At 41.5% G+C, this 21,743-nt stretch overlaps 2 protein-coding genes across 10 annotated transcripts in view; both read left to right on the top strand.

Annotated features, from left to right (window-relative positions):
* The window catches only part of LOC146500449 (phospholipid-transporting ATPase IH-like), a 33,662-nt gene extending 19,878 nt beyond the window's left edge, over positions 1–13,784 (top strand). For 2 of the 8 annotated variants that reach the window (XM_085135905.1, XM_085135900.1), the window contains 15 exons: positions 646–719; positions 804–907; positions 1,604–1,785; positions 2,241–2,474; positions 2,616–2,793; positions 2,883–2,985; positions 4,299–4,444; positions 4,865–4,924; positions 5,677–5,804; positions 5,899–6,034; positions 6,543–6,566; positions 7,412–7,477; positions 7,601–7,704; positions 7,818–7,983; positions 10,829–13,784. In XM_085135905.1, coding sequence (XP_084992031.1) covers positions 646–719; positions 804–907; positions 1,604–1,785; positions 2,241–2,474; positions 2,616–2,793; positions 2,883–2,985; positions 4,299–4,444; positions 4,865–4,924; positions 5,677–5,804; positions 5,899–6,034; positions 6,543–6,566; positions 7,412–7,477; positions 7,601–7,704; positions 7,818–7,983; positions 10,829–11,101 — 1,978 coding nt within the window. In that variant the 3' untranslated portion in view covers positions 11,102–13,784. The other 6 variants (XM_085135906.1, XM_085135904.1, XM_085135907.1 and 3 more) reach the window with 6 other exon arrangements.
* Positions 13,785–18,345: 4,561 nt separating this feature from the next.
* The window catches only part of mcf2lb (mcf.2 cell line derived transforming sequence-like b), a 46,341-nt gene continuing 42,943 nt past the window's right edge, over positions 18,346–21,743 (top strand). The window contains exon 1 of one of the 2 annotated variants that reach the window (XM_085136684.1): positions 18,346–18,836. In XM_085136684.1, the coding sequence (XP_084992810.1) occupies positions 18,758–18,836 (79 nt within the window). In that variant the 5' untranslated portion in view covers positions 18,346–18,757. The remainder of the gene's footprint in view (positions 18,837–21,743) is intronic. The other variant, XM_085136686.1, reaches the window with a different exon arrangement.

The raw sequence follows: 21,743 nt of genomic DNA, 5'->3' as shown, positions 1-21,743 counted from the left end.
TGCTTTTTCCGAAACTACTCAATCGAATCAAAACGTTCCAGCTGATCAGAAAAAACGGAAGCCGAACGAGTTTCCATTAGAGAGTGGTTTTGTGGCAAGTGTTTAATGTTTTGATCCGTGGGATGTGTTTGTGTAACCGCTTTCCCTCGCTATCACTCTCTGCAGTGGCCTGTCAATAGTGAGCTATTTTAAGGAAACAGGGGAGCTCAGGAAGGGAGGGCGGTGCAGTGGGCAGCGGTGAAGACTTTAGCAGCAATGTGAAAGCAAAAGGTTTTACAGCTTTCTTGCATTTTGTGCTTTTACCCTTTTTAAGGGATCCAAGACCACTTGAGCCAAAAATAGAATTAATTTAAGCCTCGGCCATCAATCTGCATTGTGGTCTGTTTTACAGCTTGCTAATCAGGAAGTTAAAGGATGTAATGAAACTGTAAGAGGGGGATAATGTGAGTTGTTTATCTTACAAATTATTGGAAACCTAAATTGAATGGTGGGAAAAAAAATGCAAAAATGAGTGTGTGCACTTATCAGAACTGTTGAGTTTTGGACAATTTGTAGATAATATGCAGCACTCTGGAAAAAAAGCCACAAACAAATGTCTTTGCAAATAAGAAAATTAACAAAACAATAACTGCGTCTCTCCATCAGGTTTGAATTGCTCCATGTACTGAACTTTGACTCTGTCAGGAGGAGAATGAGCGTTATAGTCAAGTCGAGCTCAGGTAAGATATCGTCTAACACGGGGCTGTTTATCGGATGCAGTTCTTGCAGTTGGCTTTACGGATATTTGTTTTCCGTGCTCCCAGGAGACTACCTGCTGTTCTGTAAGGGTGCTGACTCATCCATTTTTCCACGGGTGGTCTCGGGAAAGGTGGAACAAGTTAAAGCCCGGGTGGAACAAAATGCAGTGGTAAGTGGACAGTTTGACCAGCACTGGTTATATAAGGGGATTGATGATACACTGCATCAGGTCAGTCTTAGATATCATTCAGAAATCTTTCATAGCTTCGTGCTATATAAACTTTACATTTTAATGTTACATTTGAACAAGAGGTTTAAAGAAAATTAATATTTCCTTTAAAAACATGAAAAGAGTACCTCTGTATGGCATTTTTACTTTTTCATATTTTAGCATACTAGTTTTTTTGTGTGTGTGTGTTTTGTTGTTGTTGTTTTGTTTTTTTTACTGCCCTTCTTTGACGCCTTGCACCTTAATGAGTCTTACTTTTAGCTAAAGCAGTCCACTGTTCCAGCCAACAAAAAAATCTCTAAATGGTACCGATCCAGCACTCAAATTATTAGAAGACAAAGTTAGCAACTACTTAGACAGGATAGTTGAGCATGTAGCAGTTAAAGAGCCATATATTTCCCTCAGGGAGGGTTTTTGGAGCCCAGCTAAAAAGTGAAGATTGCACCTACCTTGAAATGACAGATACAAATGTAACTACAAATAAATGCTAGTGCACTTATAACTCTGCTAGATGTGAATGAAAACACATTTTATTCTAAAGCACGTATGGCTCTAATGTGGATGAGATTGCAACACTTGCAATCAGCATTTGAATTTGATCATTTTTCTCCATCGCTCACTTCACTGTAACACCAGGAAGGGCTGCGAACTCTGTGCGTCGCCTATCGAAGGCTCTCACAGTCTGAATACCAGGAGGCGTGTCATCACCTGATGGAAGCCAAACTGGCCCTGCAGGACAGGGAGCAGAGGCTGGCTCAGGCCTATGACATCATCGAGAGAGACTTTGTTCTTCTGGGCGCCACAGCAGTGGAGGACAGGTTGGTCAGAAAGAGGGGAACGGAGAGATTTAAAAACAGCGCAGCAGCGGGGGGACAGAAGGACAGAAGGGAAGATTAATGAATCATTAAGCCGCCCTTAAAGGATTGTCTTCAGAGCGTTCTCATGACTCATGAGTGCAAGAAGAATATTGTGTCAGAGCTCTGATAGGTGACTTACTATTAATGCTGCTGTTTCTTTTCCACTGAGAGAATAAATATGCAAGATGTTTTTACGCTCGGAAAAAGCAGACCACAGCATTGACCCCAACTTGATTGATCGCAAGCACGACAGTTTAATTTCCTAACAGATAAGCTGCTGATGGGCAGGGACAGGGGTGGCCATGCATTGATAAGTTATCACCAGTCTGTAATGGATTGATTGAAGCTTTGATGAATGCTTTAGTTCTGCATAGCTGAGTGGAGGCTGCATCACTTATTGACTTATCGATGCGCAGGCTCCAGGAGAAAGCAGCAGACACTATTGAGTCACTGCACAAGGCTGGGATGAAAGTTTGGGTCCTGACAGGGGACAAGATGGAGACGGCGGCAGCTACTTGCTACGCCAGCAAGCTGTTCCGTCGCACCACCCAAATCCTGGAGCTCACCAAGAAACGCACGGAAGAGCAGAGCCTTCACGATGTGTTGTTTGAACTCAACAGGACTGTTCTCAGACAGCGCTCCATCTCTGGGTATATGCTCATGTGGGCAATCTGTGTTATGTGTGCAACTGCCTCTTGGTCAAATCAGTAGATCTTTTAGTCCTTCTGATGTGTAGATGGATTTTCCTGTTGATTAGTCTGTGACGCTTTTTTTTTTTTTTTTTTACTCAGCTTGTCCGTAGACTGCCTCGACTTTGGCCTCATTATCGACGGGGCCACTCTTTCTGCAGTATTAAAGCCCAACCAGGAGGGTGCAGGCCACGGCAACTACAAAGAGATCTTTCTAGAGATCTGTCGTAACTGTAGCGCCGTACTCTGCTGTCGCATGGCACCTCTGCAAAAAGCACAGGTAAAGGAAGTATGCGTGAAGTAAATATGCCACCTCCAAAGTGGCACATTCACAGTGGTACTGATTGAAATGGGATGGGCTTTTTGCAGATTGTGAAGCTGATTAAAGCCTCCAAGGAGCACCCCATAACCCTCGCTATTGGCGATGGAGCCAACGATGTCAGCATGATCTTGGAAGCACATGTGGGAATTGGTGAGTACATTTAAGCACCATAATAAGCAGCTAATTTGCTAAATCATCCATTTAGTATTTAACCCAATGCTGATCATGATATTTGATAGCCAGAGATGGGCAGTAACGCGTTACTTGTAATGCGTTACTTGTAATGCGTTACTGTAATCTGATTACTTTTTTCAAGTAACGAGTAAAGTAAGGGATTACTATTGCAAAAACGGTAATTAGATTACCGTTACTTTCCTGTAGGAACGCTGCGTTACTGCGTTACTAAAACCGTACGTCACTGTCATAAATGTCTCATGACAGTGACATAAGCGAGTGCGACGTTCGTGAAAACAGCTGTGTGCAGATCAACAATGGATCATATATCGAGTGCGGGAGAGAGTATGAGCGTGCAGCGCTTAAAGCGTGGAAGTACCGACCTTATTTTGAGTTTGATTCCATAAAAAGTGACAAAAACATTAGCATCCGTTGTGCGTGGGAAGAAAACTTCTTTTTACACCGAAAAAAACCCTAAACAAGCACCGAGTGCGCAGCGACGTAATGGGAAATTCACAGAGAAACTCGCGGATTCTTCAACTGACCGCTGCGGCACACCTGCACCAGAGCACACCTCTGCCTACATTACTCCTGCTTTACAGGTGAAAATAGAGCAACAGGACCGCTAGTCTTTGATTTTATTTATTTTCTGCTGTGTTTTACTTGCATTTATTTGAAAGAGTGAGTGTTAACACAAAAAGTATTTTATTTTATGTGCTGGAATGTGCAGAAAATAGGTTTAAATGTTAAACAAATTTCTTCAAGTCAGAGAATGTTGCATATAATTAAATTTTTGCTTGATGCATAAAGTTAAAAGATTAAAACTAATAAAACAAGTTTTAAAAAGGACTTTTCCATTTGATTACATTTTGTATGATGGATTAGGCAGAAAAAGTAGAATTGGGCTGAAAGATCTATCGCTTTATCACCTATTCATGTTGTAAATCGTGTTTTTAAAAAGTAACTAAGTAACTAAGTAATTAATTACTTTTGAAAATAAGTAATCAGTAAAGTAAAGGGATTACTTTTTTGGGGAAGTAATCAGTAATTACTTACTGATTACTTTTTTCAAGTAACTTGACCAACACTGTTGATAGCAGAGCTTTAGGTTAACCTAAAGTAAACCTTTGTTTTTGACAATAATCTATCAATTTAGGTGATCACATGTGGCATAATTGTAGTAATTGCAGGATATTTGCAAGTAAAATGCTAAAGGCAGTAACTGCAGCAATAAACATGTGATTAGACTCGTGATCAGGCTGCATTTAACCCTCTTTTCATTTCTTTAGGCATCATGGGTAAAGAAGGTAGACAAGCAGCAAGAAATAGTGACTACGCCATCCCGAAGTTTAAACACCTGAAGAAGATGCTTCTGGTCCATGGCCATTACTACTACATCCGAATTGCTGAGCTCGTTCAGTACTTCTTCTACAAGGTACTAGACGGGTGCCTCATGCGCTCAAGTGGCTCATACGCTTTAATCACTTTATCGTAATTCCCAGTGAAACACAGCCACAATGAAGCAGATTTTGCAGCTACTCTGACAGATTACTGGATTCATGAATCCGTGGTGCAACCTATTCCCGGATTCATGCCCATGATGATCAGTGTGGGCGGCTTCCACAGCAAACAGTGCCCTGCCAACTGATTCATTTTTTTTCCCTTTTTGGCAGGCCAGCTGCCTACGGCCCACTCAGTGAGCTTATAGCACACAATTTCTGCATAAACAGAAATGTGTAGATAGTAGCATTTTTAGAGTCTTAAATTTTTTTTCATTCGTACTTGTCACAAGCTTATCACTTTCTTTGCTTGTTGTGGTTTTTTTCCTCCCCCCCCCCCTCTTAAATCTTTCCAGAATGTATGCTTCATCTTCCCTCAGTTCCTCTATCAATTCTTCTGTGGATTCTCCCAGCAGGTAAGTACTTTATACGGTGTCAGAGTTATCATTGAGTAGCACGCAGTCATATTTGCATTGGTCACATATTCTCACAGGAGCTTCAAATAATAACTATTTCTGTATCTATCACTGATGATGAGAGAGGTTTTGCTCAAGCTGTGTGCTGGCATGTCATCCTTCTTCCCTCACTTGTATCTCTTCTTTGATTCTTAACTCCTCCCACTGATGTAGGAGAGAGGGGCAAGAGAGGAGACATGACCTAATCCTTATCCAAAAGGCTCTCTTGAGGTGTCTTGAAGTGAATTTAAGTGATTACAAAAACTTCAGTGATGCTGGACAAGAAATAATTTATAGATGGAGGGGAGAGGAAGTGATAGTTCATAAGTTATTATAATGAAAAGCACCCATAGACGCCACATTTTCTCTCAGTTCTGTGTTGTCTCCAGCTCTGAGGATCTATCAACCATAGTAACATAAAATGGCAGCAGCCCAGTTCGTTGAGGCATGTAGGCGTATTCAAGATAACTTGTGAGAACTCAAACTGAGCATCAGAGTGAGGAGGGAAGGGGTTGTTTCATGTCACTTCATCAAAAGCCATCACACATTAGCCATTGTGCTTGTTTTGTTGGTGTAAAAGTTGTTTGTGCACCTAAAGGGTTTCACCGGACACCGTTAAGAGAATCACAGTAACATTCGTAGCTCTAATAAGTCAAATATGTCAGTATGTAAATGGATTCAGATCACTGATGCCGTCTGTGTTTCCTCTGCAGCCTCTGTACGACACGGCGTATTTGACGCTTTACAACATCAGCTTCACCTCCCTCCCCATTCTGCTGTACAGCCTGGTTGAGCAGCATGTCAGCATAGACACATTGAAGAGAGAGCCCACCTTGTACAGGTGAGCTCAGAAGAAATCCGATCCCCAAATATTCTCTTTGTGCATGTAATAGCTGTTGTTCCTAATGTACGTTGTCACTCTGTGTTTGTCTCAGGGACATTGCGAAGAACTCCCTCCTCCGCTGGCCTGTCTTTCTCTACTGGACATGCCTGGGTGTGTTTGATGCTGTTGTCTTCTTCTTCGGTGCCTACTTCCTGTTTGACAACACCACCTTCACCAGCAACGGCCAGGTAAGCCTCTGTCTCCCCTGTCGGCAAAAGGCGGTGATAACGGCCAGTGCGCGAACAGAGTGGAAACTGAAGACTTAAGGGGTGTTTGTGGTGTTTGAGGCATCTTTTAGGGGATTAGAGGGAATAAATGGATGTAAAGTAAGTGCTCTCATTATAAACACTCACTCGATGGGGTCTCGTTAAAGAGGAGCTTAGGTGTAGCGGTTTGACTTTGCGGTCCTGGTATTGTGGATCTGTAGTAGTAACGTGTCTGTCCTGGGTCCCCATAGGTCAGCTACATTGGATCTCCATTCATATTGACAATAGCATCTTTCTCTGTATTGTTAATTTGTATCATGTCAACTGTTTTTGATCGGTCCTGTTTTTTAAGTTGAGACATCCTGAAATTCATTTTGCCCTTTGTCCTGATTCTTTTCTCTTTTCTCCCCTCCCCCTCCTTCTCCCTGCTTCCTCTCTCTTTATTTTGCTCCTCTTTCTTCTTCTTCTTCTTCTCCCTCTCCTCCTTCAGCTTATGACCACCAACACACAGATGGTAAGCCTGTCTCCCTCCCTGTCAGCTCTCTCTGTCTCTCATACCCTTTTTCGTTCCTGTCGTATTGTTTACGCCTTCAGTTTGACCGTCTCATACCGCTCCATCCTTTCTCACGTCACCGCCATCCATGCACTTCCGTTTGAATGTGTAGTTTTCTAGCGCTCCATTATTCCCCTAATCTATGTAAAGCCCTGAATCCTTGCACAGTATCCTGATCTTAACTGACATGGTAGAAATCTTAGATGCTTCCTCACATTATCCTTGTGTTTCCTTCTGGTAGTAAACAAATGAATACTAGTATCGCTGTGGCTCGAGATCCAACATCTGTTTGTTTTGTTTGTTTTCCGTCGACCTTGTTTGTGCATTTGTGTGTATTTGTACGTCCATGTAATTTCACTGATGTGGGAGGTTTATAAAGGGGGGGTGGGGGGGGGGTACTATTTCTGCAGTTTATAAAGGAAAGAAGTAATGGACACTGGTATCAACAGACAGCTGGTTTCTTTGCCTTGATCTTCCTATCCTGTCACAATCCTCCCTCTTTCATCTTCTCATCCCATCTGTTCACCCCTGATGTCTCCTTAAACCTTTCTAGGATTTCATCAGGTAGAAATATTTGCACACTGAGATATGAAGTGGAAAAGCCTCCAGTTCAGTGCCCACAATATCCCTTTCTCTCACCTTTTATCACAGCAGATATGATGTAAGAGTGTCTGTTCCCTCCTCGTTTTACTTGCTGGAGGGGAGGGCGGGTATCGTGGGGTGTTAAGTAATCCGTGGATGCAGGGAGAACAGCTTGTGCGATTGATGTTGCCTCTAACTCTCTTCTTCCTCTCTTATCCCTGCAGATGTTTGGGAACTGGACGTTTGGGACTCTCATCTTTACTGTTCTGGTGTTCACTGTAACACTAAAGGTGTGTTTGGAAATCCAGTGTGGGGAAAACATTTATGTAAAGCTAATATCACCTACCTTTACATAAATGATATCTTAGTTTGTACCCAGCTAGCTCCTTTTCACTATGTTCTGTTTGTTTCAGCTTGCCTTGGACACACACCACTGGACCTGGATTAATCACTTTGTCATCTGGGGGTCGCTACTTTTCTATGTTATTTTCTCTCTTCTCTGGGGTGGGATCATTTGGTAAGATGTGCTATGATTTTACTTGTATCAGTAAAGTTTATGCTGATCAGTGTATTTCAGGAAAGTCATTGATTTTTTTCTTTCTGCCTTCTGCCTTTTATTTTGCTGCTCAGGCCCTTCCTGAACTATCAGAGGATGTACTACGTGTTCATGCAGATGCTGTCCAGCGGTCCGGCCTGGCTCAGCATCATCCTCCTCATTACAGTCAGCTTGCTGCCAGATGTCATCAAGAAGGTCCTCTGCAGGGCCATGTGTCCCACAGCCACTGAACGTGCACAGGTACAATGTTGGCACCACCTCCACATGAAGCTGGAGGTTTGAATTGTCTCGAGTCTGAAATTAGGCTGTAGATATTTTTTCACTAGTGATTTCTGATAGTGTTCACTAAATGCTAACCAGTGACTAATTAATGCTTTCCCCCTTTTCACTACTCAAAAATCTGAGCTCATACTACACATCTCAGTACCCTAGTGGTGTGCCATAAATCTGTTGACTGTATTTTGAAAGGAGGCTATTCAGATCCTTAGTTTATTTGAATATCAGCTGGATTTACTGACTTCCCGTTCCCTGTGGCTTAGCCTTACGTTGCCGTGAAACAAGCTTCACCGTGAGTGGGAAAGCGAGTGAAAGGTCTGACAGATTTCTTCCTCTTGTGCTTTTTTTCCCCTCCTCTTCTCTTCTTTCTCACTGCACCCTAATGGATCACCGTAATCAAAATCCACACCACCTCTCATTGAGCCTTTCTCTCCTTTCCTTTCTTTTTGCCTTGTTATGCCTTATCTTCACTACTTCCATCCTTTATTTTTTTCTTCCTCCCTCCTCATTACTGTCTCCTCTCTCGCCCCCCTTTGTTTTGTCCCCCCACTCACTCACACGCTCTTTCATGGTAACTACAGTCCACCCGCCCGTGCCTTACTGTGGAACCGTCCACCATCTTCATGCTTTCACAGTCCTCCAGCAGAATGAGTTTCTGATTGGGCCAGAGAGACGAGAGCGGAGCGGGAAGAGGAGGTGACTCTCTCTTTTAAGCCCTCATCTCTGTTTGCATGGTGGCATGCCCCTGTATAAACCACATAGCACCATCTCTACTAATGTGAAACTAAATATTAGCTGCTAATGACAACACAGCACCCGGTTTGTAAGGTTGCATTTGTAGTAACCTTTTGCTGCCATTTTCATTACATATTTCATTGTGTCTAGTTTCCCTTGGTATGTGTGACATGTATTTTGTTGTCACCGTTCCAGCCAGTCTCGTCTATATGTTGTTAAAATGATGATGTGTCATTGTTGGTAGGACTTTTATTAGTCAAAAAGTGAATCAATTATTAGCTGTTCGGTTTAAAAATTCAAAACGACCTCTGGTTCTAGCTGCTCCAGTATGAGTAACTTTCATGTCACTTTAAATAAGTATTCTTGGGGTTTTCTAATTGTTTTTGATCCATTTTTAGATGTTTGTTGCCTTGGCCAACAATTCAAAAATTGAATTTAATGACAAATAGTGTAGCAGTTTATACATTTGCCTAACAAGCTGAAAATCCCCAGGTCAATCCCAGGAGGAGACACAAATCCGTTGGGGGGGTGGGTGGGGTGTCTGGAAGGGCATGCAGTCTAAAAATCTGCATATCAAATATGCAAAGCCATCCACTGTGGTTCACCCCTTGTGAATAAGGGAGCAGCCAAGAGTAGCTGTATATTTAATGACAAATAGTCCTGGAGTTTTTCAAACATCACCAAACCATAGCAGCCTTACATGATAGCACAAACCTGATTTATGGAAAAGATTTGCAATCCCAGACCACGTCTGGGAATTAGACAGCTGTTAAAGGGACTGTTCACCCCAAAATGAAATATCCATATTTCTTTTAAATCCATCTAGAAAACACATTTTGAATCCTAATGTCAGCTTAAAGTATTGAAGCATTACTAGACAAAAGACAAAAGGTTGAGCAGATTCCTTCATCAACCCCTGTCCTTTAACATCATCCACAGAGGGTAAGTTCAGTGCAGGTTCTGGAGGACAGCCTGGCTCCTGGCTCTGCTGGTGGAGGTGGAGGCTGTGAAAGGGACTCACTCCACCCTGATAGGACCTGTGAAGGAGACAGTGGAAAAAAAGCTGCTAGAAGCTCTGACTCCTTGGTACCACATAGTCACAGCACCCTACTCAGCAAACCCTAGAGTACCCACAACAGGGGGGCTAGGGTCACCATGGTAACGGCACACAAAGGGCGTGCATAGTGGGGTGTTGAGCTCTTAATGCTGATGCCATGATGCTTCCTGTTGCTTTGCACTGCATGCGGCATGCAATTGTGCTTTGGCTCAGAGTGACGGGGGTGCGGTGCTGCTTCATGAAGAATTTCCTTCTGCCAAAGCTACTTTCAGGAATCACAATCCCCAATTAAGTCAACAGCGCTAGTTTCAAAGCAACTCGTCACATGTGGGACGAGAGTTAACTTGATCTGGGTAGAAGCCAGGAGAGAAATCCTGTCTTTATTATACATGAGGATACATGTCATGGCTTCTTGGGTGTAGCTTATGATGCAGTCAATAGTAAAGTTTGGGCACCCAGAGAGAAGGCTACAGGTTTAATACAGATTTGATAAGTGCAGTCTGTAACTAAGGTTATATTTTATTAGGAAAGGCCCCAAGTAGGTTACTTCCAGCACTCATGTTAACAGATTAAACTCAGGGGTGAAATTTAGTTTGTCTCTGGCAATTTGGCAAACCAGGTTGTGCATCAGTGTCTGTAATAAGTGTACACTGGCGCCATCTGGTGCTGAAACATAGAATTGCAAGTGAGTTTTGTTTTCATTACACAAGCATGCTTAATCGAACATGACGGCTAATCATGATGGGTTGTTTTCAGAAGGTTTATTATTAGTGAGTATGTTCTTTTCAGCATTTAAAGCAGAGTCAAGGTTACTTTTCACATTTAAAAAATAAATAAATAAATATGCAGACCACCAAATACGTATATTAAACCTTCTGAAAATAATTCTGCCTTTCGTGTGCATGTGTCAGATTTTCTCGCAAATTCTATAATTTCACCTGCATGTTTCTTTTCCTCCAGTTTCTTCTTCTATCGCTTGAAATGTCTTATGACAGTGGATTCTCTGTTTTTGTGCAGGATCATCAGAAGCTGTTGCCGGGTAGCGTGGCGGCCGTGACTCCACTGTCCTTTTGTCGATCCTGCAAAGGCACGAGCACGGACTCCTCTCACCTCCACCTTGGCACCGCAGAGTCACTGTCGCTCTGCAGGTCTGACCCTCTACCCCAGAAACTCCTGGCCCATTTGGCAGAGAGCGGAGGGACAGAATTGTGTCCTCTCAGCCCTTATATGCTCCGTCTCTCTGGGGCAGGGTTCGCCTACTACGCTCCTGGGCCGGAAACCTCAGTGTGAACACAGATGCAGACTCTGAAGCTTCTGCATCTCAGAGATCTGTGAATTACACAACGCAGACATGTTCAAACACATCTGAAGCATGGACACTCCATGCTAAGTTCACCATGTGCATTTTTGGGCTACACCTGAGTGAAAAACCCTTTAGATAGTATTGCCCTTACTCCTAATTCACATACTTGTCTCATTTTTTTTTTCTTTTCTTTTTTTTTTGGTTCGATTCAGCAAATTCCCTGCTCAGACTCTTACTTGAAAAAGTTTATGAGCAAAAGGAGAGCCATGTGCGAAAATGCTTCTCACACTGTGGAGCTGTGCTGTTTGAACTGTTGAACCTTTTTGTATTTCTTCGTCTCATTTTCAGTTTGACACTCTTGCCTGGTCCTCCACTTATGCGTCCCCTTTTTTTGCTTCTTTGTAAATGTTGTCGGAAACATTTATGTACATTTTGTGGTCTGGCCAAGTAAGGGGATAGCCTTCAAGCTCAGCCCTTTAGGTGTGCGTGCGTGTGCATGAGCGTGAGTACGCATGAATTTTGCCTGTTTATTGTATGTTTGTATGTGACACACCTTTGCCTTACAGGTAACAACACAGCAGCAGGCTAGGAGCCAAAGGAGAAAGGTGTTTAGATTTAGAAAAACTGGAAGAAAAAAAAGAAGCATAAGTGATGTTTTTAAAAAGCCTTACACACAACCATCAGCCGAAGGAGAGAGGCGGGGGAAATCTGAAGAGGGATGTGCAGTATTTTAGCCACCCTGCCTTAATTCATAGATGCCCTTTTTTCCCCTTTTAAACTGATTACATTTGGTCACTTTAAACACATTTGTGAGAGTACAAGGAGGTTTCAAAGAGCATAGATATAAATATATACAGTACAATGAGTCTATTATCCCTCCTACTTTCTTTTACCCTCACAATTGTGTCGAGCTTTGTTTCCCTTATCTGTCAGCGTAGCATGTCAGATCTCTCTCTGCATGCTGATTTATTCTTCTCTCAGTTGTTCCACATCCCTCTTTGTCCCAGACATCATTCATCACCAAACCTTTCACGGCACTTGTGTTTTTTTTTTCCCTTTTCCCTGAACAGTTAGCAAAACTGCACCCTCTCCTGCCACCACGTGGTTGTGCAGGGTAACAGCAGCAGTTTGCGTGTTTGTTTGTGGATGTCCTAAATGACTTGCTACTCCTCCCTGTTGCATTGTGCTCGTGTGTTTGCTGCTGTGCTCCGTGTTATGCAAAAGTTAACGTAAGAATGCTAATGTTGTCACGTTATAAGGGGTTGTCTCTGTGTCACATAATTCCATCAGGCTTTTTTTTTTTTGTACTGTTCTAAAATTATTGATGTCAGTCACTATTGATGTGTGGATGTAAATTTAAAAAAACAATGTTGATCTATATTGTGGTGAGAAGGGGTGTTGGATAGATTTAAATTGTTGTAAGAAGGTGGGAGACTTGAATCGGCGATGTCACAATCAAATCAATGAGAATGTTGAAGTGATTTGTCCATCACGTCCTCCAGCTGAAGATTGTAGCTCATTTTCGGTAAACCTCTTTTTCTGCATTTCTAAAAATCTGAATTTTGTTGGGTTACATAGCAAGTTACTGACTCTGGAAGTTACGAATGTGAGATTTTCTTCTTCTTCTTTTTTTATACATTTATACAGTTTCATACACATCACCATTTGCCAATATGTATAAAATCATTAATCTGGACTTTTCCCTTCAGTTTTCACTCCACAAGCCTCCACAGGTGTGCAAACGTGGAGGGGCTCAACATCCCGACCTCAGCGATAAAAGGAACATACTTGGTGCTTGTAACACAGTGTCCCACCTCACTGTGCCGTTGCCATACCGTATCGAGACATAGTCTAAATGTCATATTCTACAATAATAATGTAACTTTTGTGATATGACGGGGAAGCATTTGTTGTAATTCAGACACGTTTAGTAGCAAATTCCTCCACATTTCAAATCTTCACCACTTAGTCAATTTTTGTGTTGTCCATTGTGTTTTTTTTTTTTTTGCTACTTTTGTATCTCAGAGAGAAGACTATATTTTAACTCTATGCTAGAGTATGTGGTCGAGTTTGTAACCAAAACGAGAGGAAAAAACTATAAGATTCATTAGATTTACCAATAGTTATACACAGTGCACTTTGTTTTACAACAGATCTGTTTGACCATTCAAAACCAGGACTTATTGTCTTGTCAGCTGGGGTTTATGGTTCACTCTTCCTCACAAGTTATTTTTCTAAGAAGATTGTATTGGGTGAGAAGGGGAGGGGGAATAAAAAGAAGTGACCAAATAACTTGACTAGGAATGAACTGTCTGTATGTGTCAGCTCTGTCGCAATGGATTTATCACACCAGCCTTCTACTGCTGATCAGAATGTCAAACTGCTTTTTTCTAAGTCCATCAGCACAACAGCAGGTGCTCATCTTGTCACTCCTGAGCTTGGCAAAGGTCTGAAATGTCGACTTCTGTGCTCTGAGCAGCACGCTTCATATCATACCTTTTTAGTACGGCACTGTTTGTATTACTAAACAGGTTTTGAGAAATTACTTTTTTTCCGTTTTGGATAAAAGATTTTAAAAGTTCACCTGTTGACTTTTTGCCAGCCTGTCTGTAGCAAATGAGGGCAAAGCACTGTATTGTCATTCTGCTTGTAATAAAGAGTGAAAACACTTTATTACACTGCCATGGTTTGTGTTATACACTATATCGCCAAAAGTATTTGCTCATCTGCCATCACACGTAGATGCAACTGAGTAACATTTCATTCTTGATCGATAGTCGGCCCAGCCTTTGTAGCTACAACAGCGTCAACTCATCTGGGAAGGCTTTCTGCAAGACCTGAGCCCGACTCCTGAAAAACAGCCCTGTAGCATAATTATGGGAATTATGCTACGGGGGGGGGGGGGGGGGGAGGTTGTCCCAACTTACACTTGGTACAATGCAGTCACACAAGCACCGTTCTGGAAATTGCCGGACAGAGAAGTGTGATTCATCACTCCAAAGGACATGTCTCCACTCCTCTAGAGTCCAGTAGTGGTGTGCTTTACACTACTGCATTCAGTGCATTGCACTTGCTGATGTAAGGCTTGGATGCAGCTGCTTTGTAGAGGAAGCAAAAGTACAGAAATTTTATGAAACTTAAAGTATTGGTTCAACTTCATTACTCAAGTAAAAGTGAAAAAGTACGGGCTCTGAAACTTGCTCAAAGTAACTCTTTTGAAGATGTTTCTACCAGCTATTTCTGTGGAAAGCTAGTTGAATTTTATGTTATATTAATGTAATTAAAATCACATTAACATAGCGTGGGAATACAAATGGGAATGCAAACTTTATTTCAGTCTAATGAGTCCTTATGAATCTACTCTGCTTGAATCAGTTATGGAAAAAAGGGGAGTGTTAAAGTGAAACTTGACAGGTGGGGGAACCCTAAAATTGGTCGTAGTATCACAGCATTGGGTAAAGAATCACAGCTGAAAATTTTTATTGTGAGCTCCAGTGGGTTTTCTTAGTGTATAGGCTGTGATCAGCTGATCTGGCCTACTGCTGCTACTATGAGGTTTACTGCTCTGTGTGGATTCGCACGACTGAATTCAAATAGATGTAAGCAGATGTTTCATGAATGGTCTTGGCTGATCTCCATCTTATACACTGACAATATTTTGTTTATACTAGATGGTATAAAGTAGCTATGAAGGTTAATTTCAGTGAATGCTACTCAGCTAAATTAATTTTTATCTCTGTTATCCTTTATGTAACCTCGCTCCACCCAGCATACTGTCCATCACACTTCAGCAAACTAACAAACTAACTAGTAAGAATTCTGACTTTAATCTCCGAATTCTTTTTTTTTCCAGTGGCCCTAATCCTCTTTCGTATCTCCGAATCCAGTATTCTGAGATTAAAGTCAGAATCCTGAGAAAAAAGTCAGAATTCTGACGTTTTTCACAGAATTCTGAGATTATAGTCAAGTTAGTATTCTGACTCAGAATTCTGAAAAAAAAGAAGTCAGAATCCTGAGTCAGAATCCTGAGATTATAGTCAGATTTCTGAGAAAAAAGTCAGAATTCTCACTCAGAATTCTGAGATTAAAGTTAGATTTCTCACTCAGAATTCTGAGATTACACTCAGACTTCTGACTCAGATTTCTGAGATTAAAGTTAGAATTCTCACTCAGGATTCTGAGATTAAGGCCAGAATTCCGACTCAGAATTCTAAAAAAAAAAAAAAGAAGTCAGAATCCAGAGTCAGAATTCTGAGATTATAGTAAGAATTCTGACATTTTTCTCAGAATCCTGAGATTAAAGTCAGCATTCTGACTCAGATTTCTGAGATTAAAGTTATAATTCTAACTCAGAATTCCGAGATTAAAGTTAGAATTCTGAGATTATAGCCAGAATTCTAAGAAAAAAGTCAGAATTCTGACTCAAAATTCCGAGATTAAAGTTAGAATTCAGACTCAGTATTCTCAGATTAAAGTTAGAATTCTGAAGAAAAAAAAAGTCAGAATTCCGACTCAGAATTCTGAGATTAAAGTTAGTATTCCGACTCAGAATTCTGAGATTAAAGTTAGAATTCCGACTCAGAATTCTGAGAAAAAAGTCAGAATTCTGAGAAAAAGAATTCTGAGAAAAAATTTTAGAAATCTGACAAGAATTCTGAGAAAATGTCAGAATGCTTATTTTAATCTCAGAATTTTGACTTTTCTCTCAGAATTCTAACTAGTTAGAATTCTAACTAGCTAGAATTCTGACATCAATCTCAGAATCTTTTTTTTCCCCCAGTGGCCCTAATCCCCGTAGAGTTAGCACACTGTAGTTTGTTTTACAGGATGTCTCTCAATTTAGAATAACATAAATTCACATCAAATACATATCCAAAATCTGATTTAACAATTGAGAACTTGCATATATTTCCAGTTTATTAAATACCACTGAGCAGTCCTTACCTTTAACTAGGTATTCCTTTCCTGACCTGTCTTTCTTTCTCTATCTCTGAGTGAAGTTAGCTGGACATTAGCTAGCTAGCAGACAAGTTTCACACATAGCCATGGAAGTGATTGAATTCAATGACTTGACTTGAATGGGTGAGTGAATATTTTCAGCAATATAGTATGTCACAGTTCATCAAAACTTCACCAAAATGTTCCACCCACAAGTTGGCGCTAGCTCTACGCAGTCACTGGGCTGCAGCTTCATCCTGCCTGTAGAACTTTGTATTTGGCCACACACATAGCAACTCAAGAACAGATGAGAAACAAAGTCATCTACCAGTCTGGAAATGGTTAAAAACCCATTTCCTAGGGACTCCAGTGAATCACAGTGAGAGCCATTATTCACTAATAGAGACAATTTGGAACAGTGGTGAACCTTCCCAAGAGTGGCCAGCTTGCCAAAATCACTCCAGAAGTACACTCACAAGTCATCCAGGAGGCCACAAAAGAAACCGGAAAAACATCAAAAGAACTGCAGGCCTCACTTATTTCAGTTAAAGTCAGAGTTCATGATTCAACAATAAGAAAGCAACTGGGCAAAAATGGCATCCATTGGAGACTTGGCGAAAACCACTCCTGACCAAAAAAAACACAGTCTTTTAGGTAAATATTCTGTGGACTACGACACTAAAGTTGGACTTTTTGGAAAGTTTAAGTTCTGTTACATTTTACATCAAACTAACACAGCATTTCATAGAAAGAGCATCAAAGCAACAATCAAATATGTTGGTGATAGCGTGATGGTCAGAGGCTGCTTTGCCACTTCAGGACCTGGGACAATTTGCCATAATTGATGAATGTTTTGTTATCTACCAGAAAATCCTAAAAGAGGATTTCCACCAGTTTGTGTCCTAAAGCTCAAGCTCACTTGGTTTATGCAGTGGGACAATAATCCGAAACATACAGGCAAGTCCATCTCTGAATGGCTCACAAAACAAACGGTAGGTTTCGGAGTGAAAAAAGTCTGAACTGAGTCCAATTGACATGTTTTGGCATGAAGTCAAACAAGCCATTTATGCTTGAAAACTGCATTGCAATTTGCAAATTCTGTAAAGAAGAGTGGGGCAAAATTCTTCCACAACAATGTGAAAGACTCGCCAGACTTGCCAGTTATCATAAATGTTTGCAGTTCTTTCTGCCAAGGGTGGCACAACCAGTCACTGTGTTTAGGGGTTAGGGTTAGTCCTCATGATATAAATGAGTAGAAAGTTCATCATGCAATGTCACAGATTTCTCTCTGGACTAACTGACAATACCACTTCTATCTTAAGGTGTCAACCAGTCAAGGCAGAATGTGCACTTCTTATTGTCAATAAGTAAGGCTGGAGTTATTCGACTGTTTAATGAATTCATACATACCAGTGACATCGCGTCACCCCCGTCAACGACTACGTCAGTGGCTTCAAGCGTAGGCTTAGCCTCTACAGATGGCAAGAACATCCCTGCCGTACAACTATGGCAGTGTAAGAAAATGAGTGAACATCTGACATAACTGGAGTAGAGCAATGACAGATAAACAACAATAAACCTCTTGTTCTACATTAGTGCTAAAAATATAAGGTCACTGGGGTCAGAGTCCCCAGAAGAGACCTAGTGTCACCTGAATGGAAAAGTACACAATAATGATGGTCCTCACCTAAGAGGTCTGTCTGCTAACTTTTGGATTAAATGCTGTATTGCTATTGTCTGAGTGACATTTTCTTTGAATTTCCCTGGATTATCTTGTATTTTCAGCTTTTGAGTCTACACAAGACATCGCTAAAACTTTAGAAACTAGATAAGCAGCAACCAGCACCCACAATGAATACAGATTTATGAAATTCATCCATCATTTTATTGAGCATCTTACCTAGCTGTGTCAAGGATGCATGTAATTAAAGCTCTTATATATGTAGTCTGTGAGGTTTGTTTACACATGAAATTTGCAAAGAGGCTTACTGAAGATGATCCTACTGTATTTTGTCATAACCATGTGCCGTCACATGGTGGCAATGCAGCATAATCAATGATGCATGGCCGGCATTGGTACCATTGCCGTCTCTGTTTCTGCAGATAAGAATGTTTCATGACAAAGCTGTTGTCCCTTTCCTTTACGCTGGATGTCACTATTGGATCAGCTGTTTGTGCAAAACTGCTATGCTGACCTTCACATCCCCTCCCCCAATCTGCCTGCCAGGTCTGCACCATCATGTGTGCTGAGGCAGAAGCATGCATGTGTGAATGAGGCTGTCTGCTGCTCCGCCTCCTCCCCCTCTCCCTCCTTCACCGTCCTTTGCGCTGCATTTTCCTGCAGGAGACTCGTCATTGTGGCTGAGGCTGTCACAGCCATAACAGCTTCAGCATCAGCATCATTTCCTCATCTGTCTCAGCAGCATCCACTCCATCCTGGAGAGCATTCATTTTTCACAAGCATACTCGCACTGCCACGCAGCGCACACCCCCTTTTACCTCTCTTTCCTCTAGATTTTTAACCCACATCCTAGGTTCGTTTACCCTGTCGCATCTCCCTCTTCCCTTCTGCTCAACTCAACAGTCTCCCTCACCACCATCCACTCTTCCATAGCACCGCTCAGCAAAAAGCAGGCAAGCTGTCGCTTCTTCCTACAAAAGTGTCTCTTAGCTGGACAGCTGGTCTTCCACTGTCCCTCTGGAGGATGATCCTGTGGATGAAGACAGAGGAGATGGCCCTCGGTGAGCTGCTAGTGAGACTGAGGACCGTCACTCAAAGCATAGGTGGGTGGCAACGACACAATCGGAAGCAGCTCTTGTCTCTGGTCATTGTATTTTTTGCTTGCTGAGGATGTTGCATGTTGATCTTAAACATAGACATAGGTGAAAATACTATTACTAAAATGCAGGCACAGTAAGAGACATGTTATTCCTTTGCCTTGATGGAATCAAGTCCAAATGGACATCAAAACAAAAGCAGTTTACAAAGCCAATGCAGGATCACAATGTCAAAGCGTGTTGTACAGGAAACCACACAAGCTTGAATGTGCTGCTGTTCATGATCATTCTGCCTCAAGACATGTAGGTGCTTAGCCAGAATACGATTTTATCTTCTGAAATAAAATGTGGTTCATGCTGACATTAAAGAGATATTAAAATATTTACAATGCGGATAGACAGAAAAACTATTGCATGAAAAGCCGTCTCATTTTTTACAAAAACGCAGGCTGTGCACAGGGTGGTTTGTGTTGTGATACACTACCTCACTAACCCCAATTGTAGCACTCCACCCTAGACAACTATAGTGTGTGGAATATGTCTGATTAGCAAAAGTGTTTTTAAAAAATGAGACACAATGACCTTCCTCTGATTATTTAACATAACCTTTTCATTTCCGAATATTCGCACAGTTTCTTTTACTGATTTTGCTGTTAGGTCTGCCTTCCTGAGCTCCCCTCATGGTGTTTTTGTGGTTAGACGTCTTTTTTTCTACTCTATATATGACGTTCTCCTGCTTTTGCAGCTTCTTGATTTATCACCACCAAATCAAGGACAGATGTTTCTCCTGTGCTAAACTAATGCCACTGATGTGATTTGTGATCTTTGCTTCTGGTCCCTTTTGATCCATTTATAGAGATCTCCCCTAATCCACTCACCGCCAGCACACAGCCCCTCTAATAAGCATGAACGCACACATGCACAGCCTGCACAGACAACCTGCCAAACACTTGGGTGTGTTAATATTTTATTTAATGTTTGTAAAACCTTAGAAAAGCCTACCCTAAAGAGTTATAGCTTTCAGACCCTCATTTCATTTTGCACCTGTACATGTCAAGCTAAAGTGTGCGTGCTGAATGAGAGGAAATAATGTTTTACTAAGTGCATTTACTGGTTTCCCCTTTGCATGGTTTCATTTTTAAGATGGTGAAAGCATGGCAGTAGTGAGTGGGTGGACTTGACGAAGGAGGGGGGACTTAGCTATGCCCAGGCTAGAGGAATGAAAATGCACAGACTCTAAAGGCAAATCAAGAATTGCATCACTCTACTTAGCTAAAATCAAAATGAAAATAAGGTCATATTGTTACTGGGGTTTTTTTAAGTCTGCAATACTATCCTAAAACTGTACATTAATCCAGTCCCTGGTAGCTGTTTATAAGGAAGTGTGACAGGAATTCGCTGTGGCAGGAGAATGAGAGCAGTAATCGGCTCAGAGAGGAGAGTAACGCTGATCACAGAAGACAGCAGAGAGGAAGGGAGAGTGAGGAAAAGGGAGATTCGGGGAATCGAGTCAGCTAAGGTTGCATAGGATTTAGCATCATCTAACTTGAAGAACTGTTTTTTTTTTCTTGTTGTTTTTCTCCTCCTCTGATGGATGTTGCATTGTACACTGTAGAAAGCTGAAGTATTAATGATTTTTTTGTCCCTTGGGGAATACTGCACTCCTGTCTGTTTCAACTTCTGGTTGCTGGCTGTCTTTGCAGTGCTATTAGCATGAGAGCAACACAACCTGATATAAACCAAAAAGATCTATTTGGATCATAACCTGTAGATGAGTGCATTTTCCTTTTTTGGTAAAGATGATGGGTGATCCAGTTCATCTGTCAATGTAGTAAGCTGTGGGTGGACAAGAGTAGTTTTTTACAGCTTATTCAAGGGAAGGAGAAAATAAAATATTGGGTATATGGTAGCTTTTCCTAAATGCAATTAAATAAAGCTAACGGATTTTGATCAGATTGTTGCGAATTACACTGTATGTGATAACAAACCAAAATATTAGACACATTAAAACTTTGACCTGATGATGGTGCTAGAATACAGGTTAAAGGATCACCACAGTAATCATTCTAAGGGACGTGTGCGTGGGTCTTTGTGTGGGTGTGTGAGCCTTTATGGCAGTTTATCAAATACTTAGATGTTCACTCACAAAATCACAATTAAAGACACGTGTTGTTTCCGTACAGGAAGTCATGGGATCACTAAATGGTAAATGGACTGGTTCTTATATAGCGCTTTTCTACTCTTCTGAGCACTCAAAGCGCTTTGCACAACTTGTGCATTCACCCATTCACACCAGCACATTTTTCCTAGGTGCTTTCTAACTGACATTCACACACATTCATACTCCGATGGATGCATCGGAGAGCAATTTGGGGTTAGTATCTTGCCCAAGGATATTTGGCATGCAGATTAAGGGAAGCCAGGAATCGAACCACCAACCTTCCGATCAGTAGATGACCTGATACCACCTGAGCTACAGCCACCCCTAGCGTCATGTGTAAACCATGAAATTTCATGGCAGTCCTTTTAACAATTGTGGAGGTTTTCTAGTACAATAACACTCATGAACCAATCCATAGCCATAGAAAACAGTAGGTCAACTATGAATATAATACTTAGAGCTATAATCACTGGAAGCCTCTTTCTAACTTTCTAACTGGGCATTTGACCTACTTCCAGCTGATTTAAAAGGACACATCCAGTTCACTGAGTCACAGGTGTCGGCTTTTCCAGCAGGAATGTGTGAAGCTGCAGCTGGTGAAGCTTAGGGGGGCTGTTTCTTTATTTTTTATTCATCGTGCAGCACACGCATGCAAGCCAAGTGGAAGAGGCTTATTATATACTGCGTGGGGGAGTTTATGGCGTGGAAGGAACTGATTCTCATGAACCTTTGCTTGAAAGCAGTCCATCTAT

The sequence above is a fragment of the Neolamprologus multifasciatus genome, chromosome 16 (genome assembly GCF_963576455.1).
Source record: "Neolamprologus multifasciatus chromosome 16, fNeoMul1.2, whole genome shotgun sequence".
In the NCBI taxonomy this organism is placed as follows: domain Eukaryota; kingdom Metazoa; phylum Chordata; class Actinopteri; order Cichliformes; family Cichlidae; genus Neolamprologus; species Neolamprologus multifasciatus.
The sequence above is the reverse complement of the archived record's forward strand: the minus strand, read 5'-3'. Positions and strand labels throughout refer to the sequence as shown.